At 46.0% G+C, this 13,984-nt stretch overlaps 4 protein-coding genes across 4 annotated transcripts; 3 read left to right on the top strand and 1 right to left on the bottom strand.

Moving 5' to 3' along the window:
- Nucleotides 1-1,206: 1,206 nt before the first annotated feature.
- F5B22DRAFT_623508 (putative cinnamoyl-CoA reductase) lies at nt 1,207-2,776 on the top strand. The gene has a single exon (XM_047976065.1). The coding sequence runs from the start codon at nt 1,616-1,618 to the stop codon at nt 2,633-2,635; it is 1,020 nt and encodes a 339-aa protein (XP_047826805.1). The 5' UTR covers nt 1,207-1,615; the 3' UTR covers nt 2,636-2,776.
- Nucleotides 2,777-5,393: 2,617 nt separating this feature from the next.
- Nucleotides 5,394-6,440, top strand: F5B22DRAFT_623504 (uncharacterized protein). The gene has a single exon (XM_047976064.1). It carries the CDS (start codon nt 5,712-5,714, stop codon nt 6,246-6,248), a length of 537 nt encoding a protein of 178 aa, XP_047826804.1. The 5' UTR covers nt 5,394-5,711; the 3' UTR covers nt 6,249-6,440.
- A 472-nt stretch (nt 6,441-6,912) lies between these two features.
- On the bottom strand, nt 6,913-10,650 carry F5B22DRAFT_623502 (uncharacterized protein). Its single transcript, XM_047976063.1, has 4 exons — nt 9,175-10,650; nt 8,775-9,112; nt 8,487-8,717; nt 6,913-8,378 (listed from the first exon to the last, which is right to left on the bottom strand). The coding sequence occupies exons 1-4, from the start codon at nt 10,375-10,377 to the stop codon at nt 7,415-7,417; spliced, it is 2,736 nt and encodes a 911-aa protein (XP_047826803.1). The 5' UTR covers nt 10,378-10,650; the 3' UTR covers nt 6,913-7,414.
- An 831-nt stretch (nt 10,651-11,481) lies between these two features.
- On the top strand, nt 11,482-13,143 carry F5B22DRAFT_447063 (uncharacterized protein). Its single transcript, XM_047971928.1, has 2 exons — nt 11,482-12,166; nt 12,224-13,143. The coding sequence occupies exons 1-2, from the start codon at nt 11,616-11,618 to the stop codon at nt 13,107-13,109; spliced, it is 1,437 nt and encodes a 478-aa protein (XP_047826802.1). The 5' UTR covers nt 11,482-11,615; the 3' UTR covers nt 13,110-13,143.
- The last annotated feature ends 841 nt before the right edge of the window (nt 13,144-13,984 follow it).

Raw genomic sequence — 13,984 nt, 5'->3', positions numbered from 1 at the left:
ACTTACAATATAAACCTATATAGCTAAAAGCTATAACTTAAATAATTATAATGCTTAATATAAGCTATAGATTATTTATATTTTTAAAACTTTTAAATCCCTTAGGTAAAGTTGGAAAATAAGTTTTACCCCGCACTTAACCTGATTTTTTATTTTCGCACTTTGTGGTAGTGGCCCACCCTAGACAACGCCAAGGGAGCCAAGTTCCGAGGGATTGTCAGAAGGGGTTAGGGTTTTAAGTGCTCTGGTGAGATTAGATCTGTACCGTGCGAACCGTGATTGTAGCGCTTCTGCTAGATTTAATATCTTATGAAGTTGAAATTGAGGCCTTTCCCAGCCAATGTTACATCTCACATCTGACCGTCGGCCCCCTGAACAGCCCGATCATGCTTTCAAAGTATATATATCATGGCAGCCGGACAGCTTTACACATACGACCATAGGATCTGGAAAACGCGGGGTCCCGTCCGCTCCCCCATAGCTAAGCCAGATACCGCCGAATTAGTAGTTGGGTCGGTGACGACCAGCGAATCCTCGGTGTTGTATGTTTTGTAATCTTTTTTAGTATCCTTTTTTGCACCTTATCTTCATGTAACGCTCTTAACCCCGCCTAACCGACTTACTACTACCTCTGAGCTTACTATCCCTGTAACTGCCACGAACGCTCCAATACCTGCCAAGACTTTAAATATCCAATCAAAACCATTAGAATTTCTTACACTTGTATCTTACTTAGATATACCCTTTAGGTACAAGGCGCTACATAGTATTCGACGTCATTTCAGGGGAAACCTAGGTATTCGCAATGTTGATCTATTGGTAGGGGTAGCAAGAGACATAGCACGTGGTTAAAACTGGGTAGGCAAAGTATTGGAGCGTTCGTTGGCAGTTAAAGGGTACCTGTGTAGACCTTCCAATAGCACGTTTCTCCAGGCTATTATGAAGATATAACATTCAACCCGTCAGCTCTCAGCAACTAAATACCGGAGAAATCTCACATAGTTGTTGTAATTGGAGGAATAGGGCATAATAATCGGGTCATACGCCATCTATTTCTCATGTAAAACAGACAGCTGGATTGCCTGCTTTCTGTTTACTTGCGACATGGAGAGGCTGATCATAGCGGTGATTCAATCTGGTTTACTTTTACCCACATATAGCTAGGCTTGAACAAATTAGCAGAGTTCGGAAAGGGATGCTACTAGGATCCGGACAGGATGCGCTAAAATTTAGGTCTGGCTCTTCGATCCAAAAGCGGAGAGTTGTGATACTGTTGGTCCTCTCTGCGCCTTTCAGCGGAGGCGGCGGCGTACCACGCTTCCAAGGTTACATACTTCACGGAATTCATAACACTACCACTACCTTACTTACCTACTATGAACAATCTTGGGGCAGTACCGCGCAATAAATCAACATAGGGAACTTTTTCCCATTTGTTAGATGCACGTCTCCCTGCATAACATTACAAATAGCCGCTGCATATCAGACCACAATCACGAGACCTGTCCAAGAATACGTTTTAGACATAATTTGTGCGACAAGACGCACTAAATTCTACCCACCGCACACGTGGAAAGAAATCCCAACTTCTTCCTTTCCTATATGATTCAATACGATGACGGTAATTCTCATAACGGGTGCCACCGGCTTTATCGGTTTCAGTGTTCTGCTGGCTGCCTTGGAAGCTGGTCATATAGTTCGGTATACCGCACGATCCGAAGAGAAAGCCCTGGTGGTCTCCTCCAACCCCGCGATCCAAAGACTGGCTCTTGACAAAAACAGCCTATCCTCTGTCATTGTTCCTGACTTAACCGTTGATGGCGCCTTTGATACTGCACTGGAAGGCGTTACACATGTCATTCATGCTGGCTCCCCGGTGCCACACCCGGCCTATAACCCGACTACCGAAGTATTTCAACCTACTCTGAAGATCTCAGAGGGTCTGTTAGCTTCCGCGCTCAAGACGCCTACTGTGAAGCGTGTAATAATCACCTCTTCGATTGTTGGCAATTTGCCCCTCGGGCCTCCGCCGGCAACGCCTGTCTCTGCATCCTCTCGCGTCCCTTTGCCGGATCCCATTCCATCGACTTTCGATAACCTTTTCGAAGCATACGTATTCGGAAAAATCATCGAGCTTCATAATTCTGACGAATTTATCAAGACTCATCATCCTCACTTCACGATATCTCACGTAGTGCCTGGATACGTTTTCGGTCGGAATGAGCTTGCACTCGATGCCACCATGACGGAAACCCAAAACAGCTCCAACAACTTTCTTATGATGGCAATTAGAGGCGGTGAACCGCCATATCCGTTGTATGATAGCTTTGCTCACATTGATGATGTGGCCGAGGTTCATTTGCGTGTAGCATTCTTAGACACCGAGACAGGACCTAAAGATTTTGCTATTACGACTAAAATGGATTATGACACAATTTTCGATCACGTCAAGAAAGTCTTTCCCGATGCTGTTGCTGCAGGTATATTCAAAATGGGTAAGGTGATTCCACTGCCTATCAACTACGACTCAAATGACACAGAGCAATTGCTAGGTAGAAAGTTTAAAACTTTCGAAACTGCTGTCATTGATGTAGCGAGCCAATATCTTGAGACAGCTGGGCATACTAGTGTATAAACATGGCTTCTGAGAGTTTGGAGACAGGAATCAGAGGCAAAGATATGAATATATATAGCTAGAAGGAGTTTGACTGCCCTTTCTCCTAGCCTTTTAGAATCTGAAACAATGAGAGCCTTTATTACTATATACATTGCACCTTGTTCATGATAGGTTAATGAAGTGTCACGGAGAAGTGGATACGGAGCGGCAGAACCATGTTGCGGAGATCGTCTATAAATAGGAAGATCTCCTGAGGTAGAATTGCAAGTTAGACCTTAGATCCTCTGAATAGACCTCAACTGATCGCTTCTGTATGAGGCACTGGTTCACTTCCACTGACTCCGCACCTCCGCGAGATGAAGTAACATAATATAGCTATCAGATATTCACTACAATATGAATTATAAATTACATGGGCTGTAGTCACAATATGTTACACGTGTAACCTCTGTACCGGTTGATGAATGCAGTTCGCCTTGCACTTCGGCCGTACGAAGGACCATTGCAGGCTGTCATGACCTTCCAAGACATGCAGGCAATATTGGGCAATATTGGAAAGTGAGGTTATACAGACTTCGCTTCTTGAAACAGACCCTAGAGACCCAGGCGGTCTGGGCTGGCAGATCATTTGTATATAGAGTCATCTCAAGCCACCAACAGCCGAGAAGGAGTTGGTTGGTCAAGGACTACTGCAACCCTAGTAGATCATTATAATCAGAATCCTCAGTTCCAAGCCCAGTTATCTGCCCTTGTTATACAATATTGGGTAGATACGCTAAGTATAATTACAAAAGTATTCCTGTTGTTATGCGAGGTGCTTGGCCAACTATCTTGTAGGCTGATATTATATATAGAGTGTCTTTTAACATACACCTGGATTGAAATGGCCCAAATGCCTATAGGATAAGGAGACACGTACATGTGATAGCAATACTAGTGCCGGTAAAGATAGTGACAGATCATCATGAAAGTTGTCTTCCATTTCGGGCCTTGGAAGTAGCTTCACTAGGTGCCACAATGGTTCACCTACCACAAAGATTCGCCATAACCAAGGCTCAGTCAGAGGCTATCATGACACCTACCTCAGGAAGATTTTGGGCTACGTGGTCCCAGCTATAACCACACACTTCGTAATATTGCGCTGTGATTTCTCAAACCCCCTCTATAACAAGGGCTGATAACTGGGCTTGGAACTTGATGCTATTCAGATTACAATGATCAACTAGGGCTGCATGAGTCATTGACCAACCAACTCCTTCTCGACTATTGGTGGCTTGACTCGACTCTATAATTATACAACTGGTCTACCAACCCAGACCGCCTAGGTCTCTAGGGTCTGTTTCAAGAAGCGAAGTCTGTATAACCTCACTTTCCAATATTGCCTGCATGTATTTGAATGATCATGAACAGCCTGTAATGGCTTTTCGTACGACCGAAGTGCAAGGCGAACTGCATGTTCAACTAGTACAGCTTGTGCAGCTTGTACACGTGTAACACTGATCGCCATTGTTGATGTCACCTTGCTCACATTTGTTACTGCCAACTACTGGCGTTTGAGCTTCCCGGGAATGACCTCATCGTGGTAGGTGTCGTCTATTATGTGTCCATAGTAATGGTGGTCACATCGGTCTCGCCAGGCGATCAGGGCTCTGTTGTCGGCTTTTTCAGTGTACACCCCCTCTTCCAATATAATCCTTCATGGCTAATTTTAACATCTCTCTAGATGTCGCTCAGAGCGGCCGGGGATGTGGACCTTTAGTTTTGCGCGAAGTCTGACAGGCTCAGAATGACGTTATTGAGACTTATTCTGACAATGTACTGCTGATTTTCTTGCTCCTGACCGTAATAAATATATGGCATACGCGTCAAAAGTAGCACACTCATGTTGATCACCTTCCGAGGGAACCTCGAAATCCGCTCACTCCAAGTCCATCTTACGGACAAAACCTTGGCCTTCTTTTATCCCTTTTGGGATGGCTCCAATCCCTGTTAACTGAGTGACATCATTGGCATAGAAAAGATTGTGCTTTGTACTCTTATCCGCTTCCAGGTATAATACAACATATCAGTCTGTAGAATTAGCGATTATAGCGCTTACTTACTAAAAGAGACTTAAGTGAGTTGATAATTGGAATGTCTGAGACCCGATGGCGATGAGCATACGACTCTACCTAGTGGTCTTGGTGCAAATGATGGTTCATTATTGGTTTATGATAAGAAGCCATCGCAAGAGGAAGATCAACAGACGCTGATGCTTTTTTATTTTAATTCTATTTAATTTTTTTTTATAAAAAAAAGGAGGAGGGGGAGGGCCGTAGAACTACATGAAACTCATCGTCTTGCAAAGATAGTGGTTTCCATGGGCCCGGGTACAATGCGAGTCAGACCGTATGAGTCCTCTTGCGTGATTCGCAGCAGTTGGAGTCCAGTGGAGTTTAACAAGTATTAAGCACTTTGGAACAATCCTCCAAGGTCTAAGTGCCGTATTAATTTGTCTCTAGGTTTAAGCATCATGCATTCGAGCGTTGAATTACTGTACATATTACATCAGATATCCCAAAATGCTGAAAGAGCGGGAAACTGGTTGAATATTTCCATGTAAGGACGTTGTGTCGCTGGTAGCAACCTGAAGCTTCCCGTGTCAGCAAATATTACTATGTTTAGGAACATAGCGCCGCTAGCGACGGGTCGGAATTATGAGTGTCAAAAACACCAATATCTCCGAACCACCGATCTCATCTCACATTCTAGTTCGAAGAACCAACCCAAACTAGCAGGGAACAACTCCAACTATTGTATGTGTTTACACGCTAGATAGGGTATGTTGCTAATTCATACTAAGCTACAACGCTGCGTATCTGCAAGTAAGGCCTCTGAAATCGAGTACCCATGTCCGACGGGACTTTCCTTAGCTCAATAGATCTCTTGGCGCGGTAACTATCTATAGGCTCTCATAATCTTTAACTCAACCTCCTCAGGATATAAAGAGGTACGCCTCAACCAGTAGATGTCTCGAACACGACCTTCTAGCCAGCCTCACCACTAGCTACTTTTCTACCACTTCACCTTGAAACTCCATAACCCAAAAAGCAAAATGCATAGCTCCAAATTCCTTCTCGCCGTAGCTGCTCTCGCGGGCGCGGCGCTATCTCAAAAATCGGACGATGAATTCTGCTCTGCCTTTTTCACTTCGTTTGTTTCCATTATTGAAGAGGAAGCTCCCAAGACACCCGAGGCCATCCTGTCCTTTCTCTCCGCAACTCAAACAGCCACACCCACGACCACTGCTCCCCCTCTGACGACTCTTGACTTCGGTGCTCACGCATCAGAGCTTTGTTCCATTGCTGGCGTACTGCCTTCGTCTCTGTTGCCCGTATTCCAGACCTATGCCGAGTCACTTGTCGCCTTTGGTTACGCCCGCAGCAGCGAGCATTTCGCTTATGTCACAGATTGTGCCCCGGAAGAGGACGTGGCGAGCAGTACCAGCTTCCTTAAAGATTTTTTCACGGCTACGGGAAACTTCTGCGAGGAGACACCTGCTCCCGGAAACACACCCAGCGGTACTAACTCAGTACCCACGCCGACGGCTACAAGTTCCGCCTGCCGTGGCTCTCGGCCCCGCCGCATTTGAATGAGCGCAGTTTATCAATGGAAGACTTGAATACTGTTAGCTTGCTGGTTCTCTCTGTTTTGGAATATTCTGGTTTAGACAGTGTATTTTGATGTTAAATTTTTGTCTTAAATATATCTGCTTGTCGCAAAGACTGCGTTTCAACATTTCTTACGGAGGTGTGGATTAATATTGAAGTGAAGCAGCGCGGCCTTTGGGAACGATTGGTGGAGGTCTACTCAGCTGATCTACTAAAACTATATTTAATATCCCTGAACCTCCGTAATTTCCAAACACTTAGCGATCAACCCACCTGCAATTAGCCACCTATAGAAATGGTAGAACCAAAGTGTTGTGGTAAGTTAAGTTAGGCTAGGTATGTTTACCGCACCCCCCTTACACAATTCTTCAACGCCTTCATCTTTAAGTTCATTAGCAATTTGCGCCTAAGGTAGTTATGCAGAAGAATTTTAAAGACAGGAATTTAGTAAATTAGCACCTTTTCACCTATTTCTGCTACGGTAATCAAGAAAGAACGAGCACATCGTAAATCGTAGTAGTTATATTGCATCCTATAATTTCAATTATTTAATTACGCAACTGTTGCCAATTTAAGTGCTAGTTCAAGATGTGTAACTAGGTTAAATCGCACGATGTATAAGGGGTTAGCTCATGATATGAGTCTATCCCATAAAGCCGAACCTCTACTTATGTAGTAAAATTCGTGCCTATGAGAGGGGTTGTCCTGATAGTTCATAGTCAAATAGACATTCTTTCCTGATTTTTCCAATGAGCCCACTAAATAGGTTATTTACTGCTCCCTCGCTATCATACAATCAATAGAGCTATAATATGGCTATAGTACTGCATTATCTTCAACAGCAGTCGCACTTCCACTAAACCCACTGTTGTTAGCGTAATCAGTTGTTGCGATACTACTGATCCTGTGCCCTATCGGTCACCGCCCACTTTGCCATATAGATACGTTTCTTTGAGGTGAATAAGAAACACACTTAGTGTGCCATTATATTAATTACATTCTCAAGCTGACCTGTGGTTGACCAGACGTAGATTTACTCGCCTCGATCTCGCCGTTGTCAGCTATGATGAAGATGAGAGTTTGTGATACCTTATCAGTCCCAGTGAGCTGAAAGATCTCGTCGATCCATGTGCACCGACTAGTCATTTCATCTTTTAGCAACAGGCAAGTCAACACTTTCCCCGGCCCGTCTTTTCCGCCCAGTCTGTGATCCTTCCTCGTTCTCCAGTTGGATCTCTCCGGAGAGAGGTAACTTATCTAGCATTACGAGCTCGCCGTAAGTGCTGGTCCCCAGAAGCTCCTTCATATATTCGGAACGGAAGGGCTGCGCCCTCTGGAGAGCCCGGTGTAGTTGATTCATGTATTCGTTAACGGCCACCTGGTGTTCCCTATTCAATTTTACCACTCTGAGAGAATATTGGTTCCCCTTAGCTGATGTCACTGTACGTTGGAACAGGTCTGAGGGCAATTGCTGCTGTAGGTGTTTGTATATATTGGGTCCCTTGCAGAATACCCTTTCTTCTTCAAATTTTGAGGCCAGAAACTCGTCAAGCTCATGGCAATGTTTGCAGTGCCCACACCCTCGTGGTTGATGAGCATGCCCTGGAAGCTGTTTCGGATATTTTGGTAGATCTCTGAGCACATACTTTTTCAGCATGGCTTTGACAAAGTCCTGCGCCGGCTCGCTAGATGGCATTTTGCTCTTCTCAAAATGTTGACATACACACAGGAGCATTTGCGAAGCCAATGTTGGAGGGCAGGCAAAGTCTGGACGTCTTAGGAAGACTGCCAAATCATCTTGTTTAGGGGCGGCTTTGACAATTTTAACACTATGCCGTAGCAGCTCGTCAACGGGTTGCTGTAAGCCAGATAGTAGACAGTTGTCAAGCAACTGGCAGAAACGTTCAGATTCTGACCGATCGTTGTAGTCCCCCGCTGTGGAGTTCAAGTTGATTTTAGCTAAGTGTAACTTCGGCATACAAGACTCGAGGAGGGCGATAGCGATATCGTGAGCTCCGTCAAGCATACCTTCCCGGCTTTTCTGTAGCAGGGAGCATATCAATGTTGACAGAAGCGTTTTGTTTGTACAGTCACGGATTTTCGGTACCAGTCTGTAGATTTGACTTGGTCAGTTCAATGGTATCGGGAAAGGAGGTATGATTGGAGCGCTCGAACGATACTTTCAGGAGTATCGAATATCAGTAACATACGAGACTTACACATTGTTGGTCCAATCGGGATTTTCCCAATGGAGAGTTGCTAGCTGTAAAATACGATCATGATCCTCGGCTCCAAAAGACTGTTTTGCCTCAAACGTAAGGAGCTCTATCGTGGAGCGCCAGTGCTGGAATGACTCTTGCATATTGCCAGGATTGAGTAAGCTCTTGATAAGATCCAGAGACTGAGATAGTTTTGCGAGGCTTTCATGCTTAGAAACCAGTTCTCCAAACCTGAACGAGAGTTAGTCCCATCTTCGCACCTAGGCATGGACATCTTGCGGAACGCACCTTTTATCCCAATCAATCGGTGCTTCTGGGTCCTTTTTGACTATAGCAACTAGAGCTTGGACGACTCCCGGTCCAGGGCTGCCGTTTCGGAAACCCGCACTAACAGCGGTACGAAATAAGTTTTCCTCTTTCAGGCGCCAAGCCAATGTCAATATGGCTGGCGCCAATGTGTCCTCATGACGAACTGCCTGCGCAAAAAAATCCAAGGCTATTTTGCGAGTAGCGGGGTCATGGGGATGGGCCTCTAGATCGTTCCTAACCAAATCGTAGAGCACTTTCATTTCAACGTCGAACTTGAAGAATTGACCTAGTTGGGTTTTGGGAACCATCACGACAGCCTGGGAATGTTAGCATGCTACTCTCTTGTAGTAGAGCTGTTTGGTATGCGATGTGACTTAACTGAGTCATGGTACCTGTACTCTATAGGCGCACCTTCGTTCCCAGTGTCTTCGCCTTCTGATTGACTATCTGCATCGCGCCCACGATACGGGTCGCGTCCCAGAATGTCCTTATTTTCTATTTCAACGTTCGAAGCAAAAATCTGTGAATCGCACGTAGCGACGATGTCCATGCCTAGCGGGGGTCCTTTATCCTCGTCGTCTTCGTCTTCGTCTTCATCATAACTGCCGTAGCCTCTATATCCGAAGTCATCTGAGACTCTTTTGGTGACATTGCACAAAAACAGGTGCCATCCATTCTTCGTACAGGCATCCTGCAGCATCAGACCAACAGCGCGATCTCGTCCCTTGAGGTGATCCATTCGGAGACTAGCTTGAGAGTATTTGTGATCAAGTAGATAGAGTAAACGCCTTGGGGGCGAACGGAGATTCAGCTGAGCAATAGCACTATGCAGTGTCTGGCCTTGTGTCGTAAAGAAGCTGGCCGAGTCTGCGCCATCGCCCGTCTGGACAATGTTGTATATCAGGACAAGCCGGTGACCTTCCTGGATAGGCTTGATTTCGTGTGTCACGTCTGCGTACCACGCGAGAGCAGAAATATCAAAGATGCTTTGGCTAGTGTCGAAAACACGGGCTGCCCCAGCGTGCGACAAATGCACCTCGCCACCTTTATACCTCGATGGTAGACATACGCTAAGAGTAGCAATCATACCTGGTGCCTTCTCGGAGTCCTTGTGGGCCTTGAAGAAGGAGCCTTTCTCATAGAGAAGGAGCTTGTAAAGCTCAATGGTAACGCCGGACGTGCCTAGACTTTGCGACACATCCTGAAGAACGCGGCTAGTAAATGTGTTCCACGCCGGGTTGATGAGCTTAAACTTTGAGGCATCGAGTTCCCACGTGTCTCTCACAGATGTGTCAACTAAGGTTTTATCTCCACGGCCAAAGGGCGCTTGCCGAGATGCGTCGCGGATCAAGGGCACCTGGCCCGGATCTAGTGGCAAGGCGATCAGGTCCTCTCCAATCTGTATACCTGGATTTGCGTGTTGAGAGTACTGCTTCTTTATGGCGAACTCGCCGCAGGTGTCGATTGCGTCGATCGCTTCCCTCAGCTCATTCCTCGATCCATTCGCCCCTGAGACTGAGCTTGGCAGCGCCGATTGTCGGGAGCCCGGCATCCTCATGATCATAGGCCGAGAAGTCGCCATAATTACTATTAGAGGGTGCCTGCAGGTCAGGCATATAGTGACATGGGTTTGATTTCCAGAAGGGCTATGTATTCATTGCCTTTGGCTCACCCGTGGTGTATAGCTCAGTTCTTCTTCAGTTATACCAAATGCGCAACATGAACATTATAGTAGGCAGGTAATGGAGTCGCGCGTAACAGGGGCAGACGCGACGCGATCTTTGGAGTGGCCTACTATGCAACCTCCAAAAGACTTACATGTAAACACATTTTGGGCGTGGCACGGTTAGGTAGATTAGATAGGCTATTACTGAGTTTATCTGGGTAGGGAAATATAATCTCCGCCCGCCGTCACCCGGTCGCCCCGTTATATCATGTCCACCCATAAAGCTCCGCGTCGGGCCATCTTGAGATCGCATGCCGCTCCGTTTGATGGTCCTTGGTGCGGTGCTTTGCTGGCTTGGCGAGCAAAGGTCAAACGAAACGCCATGTCCCAAGGATGTGTCAGCAAACACCTTCATACAGTAGAATGAATCGCGTCTAGTACTTACTCTTGGCGATGCCTGCCAGAAAGTAGTTGCCAAGGCATCACAAGTAGGTACCTAGATAGATAGATACCTAGTGAATTCAATTGGTCCTGGTCCTGGGCTCCGCCATTCAGCACCAACCCTTCCGAAAGTGCTACGTTATGCGATGCCACAGGTACCCTCTAATCACGCGTTATGTCAACAAATATCCCAGTAGCCTATCTGGGAACTGCACAAGGGATGATGATACCTTCATACATATGGCGTTATACGAAGTATTACTGTGCGCCTCTGGGCCATTCATGGTGGATATTCCAGGCTTTTTAATGATTGACGTAACATGTAACATACAGGTGACAGAATCATGGGTGGAGGATCTGAGACAGGCGCACATATACAACTCACACTTGTTTAATACGCAGCTCCAAATTCCACTATTTAGCGTCCAGGTATTCACTTTCTAAGAAGCCAGAAATATCCTCCTAACGAATTACTTGAGATACGAGGGTTGTGTTATTCGCATATCTGGTAGCGTGCCACAAGGGATAAACCTTTTGATTACACAAGCGTGCACACGCACACAGGAAAACGTACTCAGGTATCATCTGACCCTAAAAGGTCACCGAGGTTAGCCCGGGAAAGACATTGATCTGTTTGCCTCGATTTTGGAATAGCTAAACTTCTCGCCCAGCTTCCTCTCCCTATTCTGGTTGGACGCATACGGAAACTCGTCATGGATGCTTCATTGAATCAAACTCTCGCGCAGGAGAAACCGGCATGCGCACATTCTAACCACGAAGACAACCTTCAGCTCATACAAATCCCAGCAGATCGGAATCCCCTACTAGAGAAATTGCTACCTTCAGACTCCGATGGGGGATCAGACAGTGTCTCCAATTTCTCAACCCTTGAGACAAACACGAATGCCAGCATCAGTCAAGTAGATGACTGCGACCAGTTAGGAAGCAACTTATGGAGCGGTGCAGACTGCTACGGAAGTGATAGCAAGCTTGGCAAACAAGTCGACAACTTCTTCCAAGCCGTCGGTTGGCAAGCCCTGGCATCGATCGCCACAGACTACCGAGATGGCATACAATGTAGTTATGCTGACCCGGACACATATTCTATCGGACAGTTCAACATGGTCCGGCGCCTTGACTTCGTTGATGGTGTTCGCTGGGTGGCCCGTGTGCGACTACCTCCTGAAGCTACACACTTTCCTCTTGGGCGATACAATAGCCAGAGGGCCTTTGAGACCGAGGTGGCCAGCATGAAATTTTTCAAGTCGGTCGTGCTTCCCTCACGCGTCGCAGTGCATCTCATTTTGCTAACCACAATCAGGTCGAAATCGGATATTCCAGTCCCTGAAGTCTTTGTATACGACCCTGACAGTTCCAATAGCATTGGCGCGCCTTACATGCTCATTGAATACATCCATGGCACCACCGCCGAGGATCTTCGGTCCATCAGAAACTCAGAGCCCTCGATTTTTGGAACATCAGAGCAAGACCAGAAGTTTCGACAACAGATGGCCAGCATCCAAGCACGAGTGCTCACATTTCAATTTCCCAAAATCGGCAGCCTCTATCACGACGAAAGCACAGACAGTTTCTACATTGGCCCAGACATGAATACTGGCATGGGGCCATGGGGAACGCCTGCCGAGTATTATAAGGACCTGACTGACTCTCTCTTGAAACAATCTGCCGCGCGTAGATGCAGGGATCCGGAAAAAGAGAAATTCTTCTGTGCTCCTGCGCTTTTGAATCATCTCATGAGTCTCTATGGCCAGGGTTGCAATGGTCAATATAGCCTCGTCAATCGTGACTTTGGAGCTCATAACATTCTCGTAGACGGCGACTTCAATATTGTAGGTGTGATCGATCTGGACAGCGTATTTGCTGGCCCGCTTGAGGCTGTTGCCCAGTACCCCGGGTTCTGTGGTTTGGACCCCGAACCACCCGGAATAGTTGAGACAAACCCCTACGCGCTGAAAAGAATCGAGATCATGACGCCTCAACTAGAAGAATACAAGAATTTGCTGATGCGATATGAGGCTATGTTCAGAAATGGCATGGCTTCGATAAGCAGTATGCTTGGATCTCGTGGCGCCATGATTCACCTAGGCTTCGAGAGCTGCGGCGAGGTATTCGGGTTCCAGAATGAAGTATGGTTTTCATCGGCGGTGGCGATGCTAAAGGAGCATGCCATCACTCAATGTAACTAACGGGTTATGGGTGCATGGTAATAATTGATTCTTACTCTCTTTTTCTAGAAGCTATCTAGATAGTTAATCAAGCCTCTATACCTGCTAAGACTAGGAAAGCAACAGAAGAGCAACCACAATCCAGGTTGAGTGAATGTGTAAATCTAGGGATATAGGTAGTTGAGTCTCTTCTGAATCGTTGCAAGAGCTTAGGAGTCATTGGTGTTGAGTTCTTATTAGAAAATTACAATAGCCTTCCATTCACCTGTGACTTATCTTCACTTTAGATCAAGGCACTCAGCAGTATCATGTCGTCGATTCCTCTTTTGTCAAGTAAGCCATTTTCATTAAAAGTTCATGGATGCCCCGTGTCGAACTGAGTGCATTCCAGAGTCTCATAGGTCTACTTAGTTATCTTAGATATTGAGTTTGCAAACCTCGCGAAAACGTGTGTTTATTTGTTTTTAGTTATTGAAGTCTCGTATTTAACCTTAATCCAAAAAAATTCAACCTTCCGATCAATAGTCTCAATCTTGATAAGTCCTTTGAACCTTTCCTCATCCTTAAAAAGCCCGGTTTACTATGAGGCCGTGAACCCATCATCTAATCGTAACGATGGAGATCCATCTCGTGTCGTCTTTAGGACTCTCGTTAGTAACTATTACTGAAATAAATAGATATGAAGGTGAAAAGCACTTACTCTAGTTCTGCAGCCCACAGCTAGAACAAGCTCTACCCTTGATCACAATAGTCCAGCACTGTGGAGTAGAACATTCGACACTGATATGTCCGCAAATCTCACACTTTCGATCATTTTTTGTCGTAGCATTGCAGTTTGCACATTTGATCTTATAGGCGAGCTGATTTATAGGCTCCATAGTCTCCGATTTTCCTGG

The sequence above is a fragment of the Xylaria bambusicola genome (assembly GCF_022495145.1).
Source record: "Xylaria bambusicola strain CBS 139988 unplaced genomic scaffold F5B22scaffold_56, whole genome shotgun sequence".
Lineage (NCBI taxonomy): Eukaryota > Fungi > Ascomycota > Sordariomycetes > Xylariales > Xylariaceae > Xylaria > Xylaria bambusicola.
Note: the sequence above shows the minus strand (reverse complement) of the source record. Positions and strands in the feature narration are given on the sequence as shown.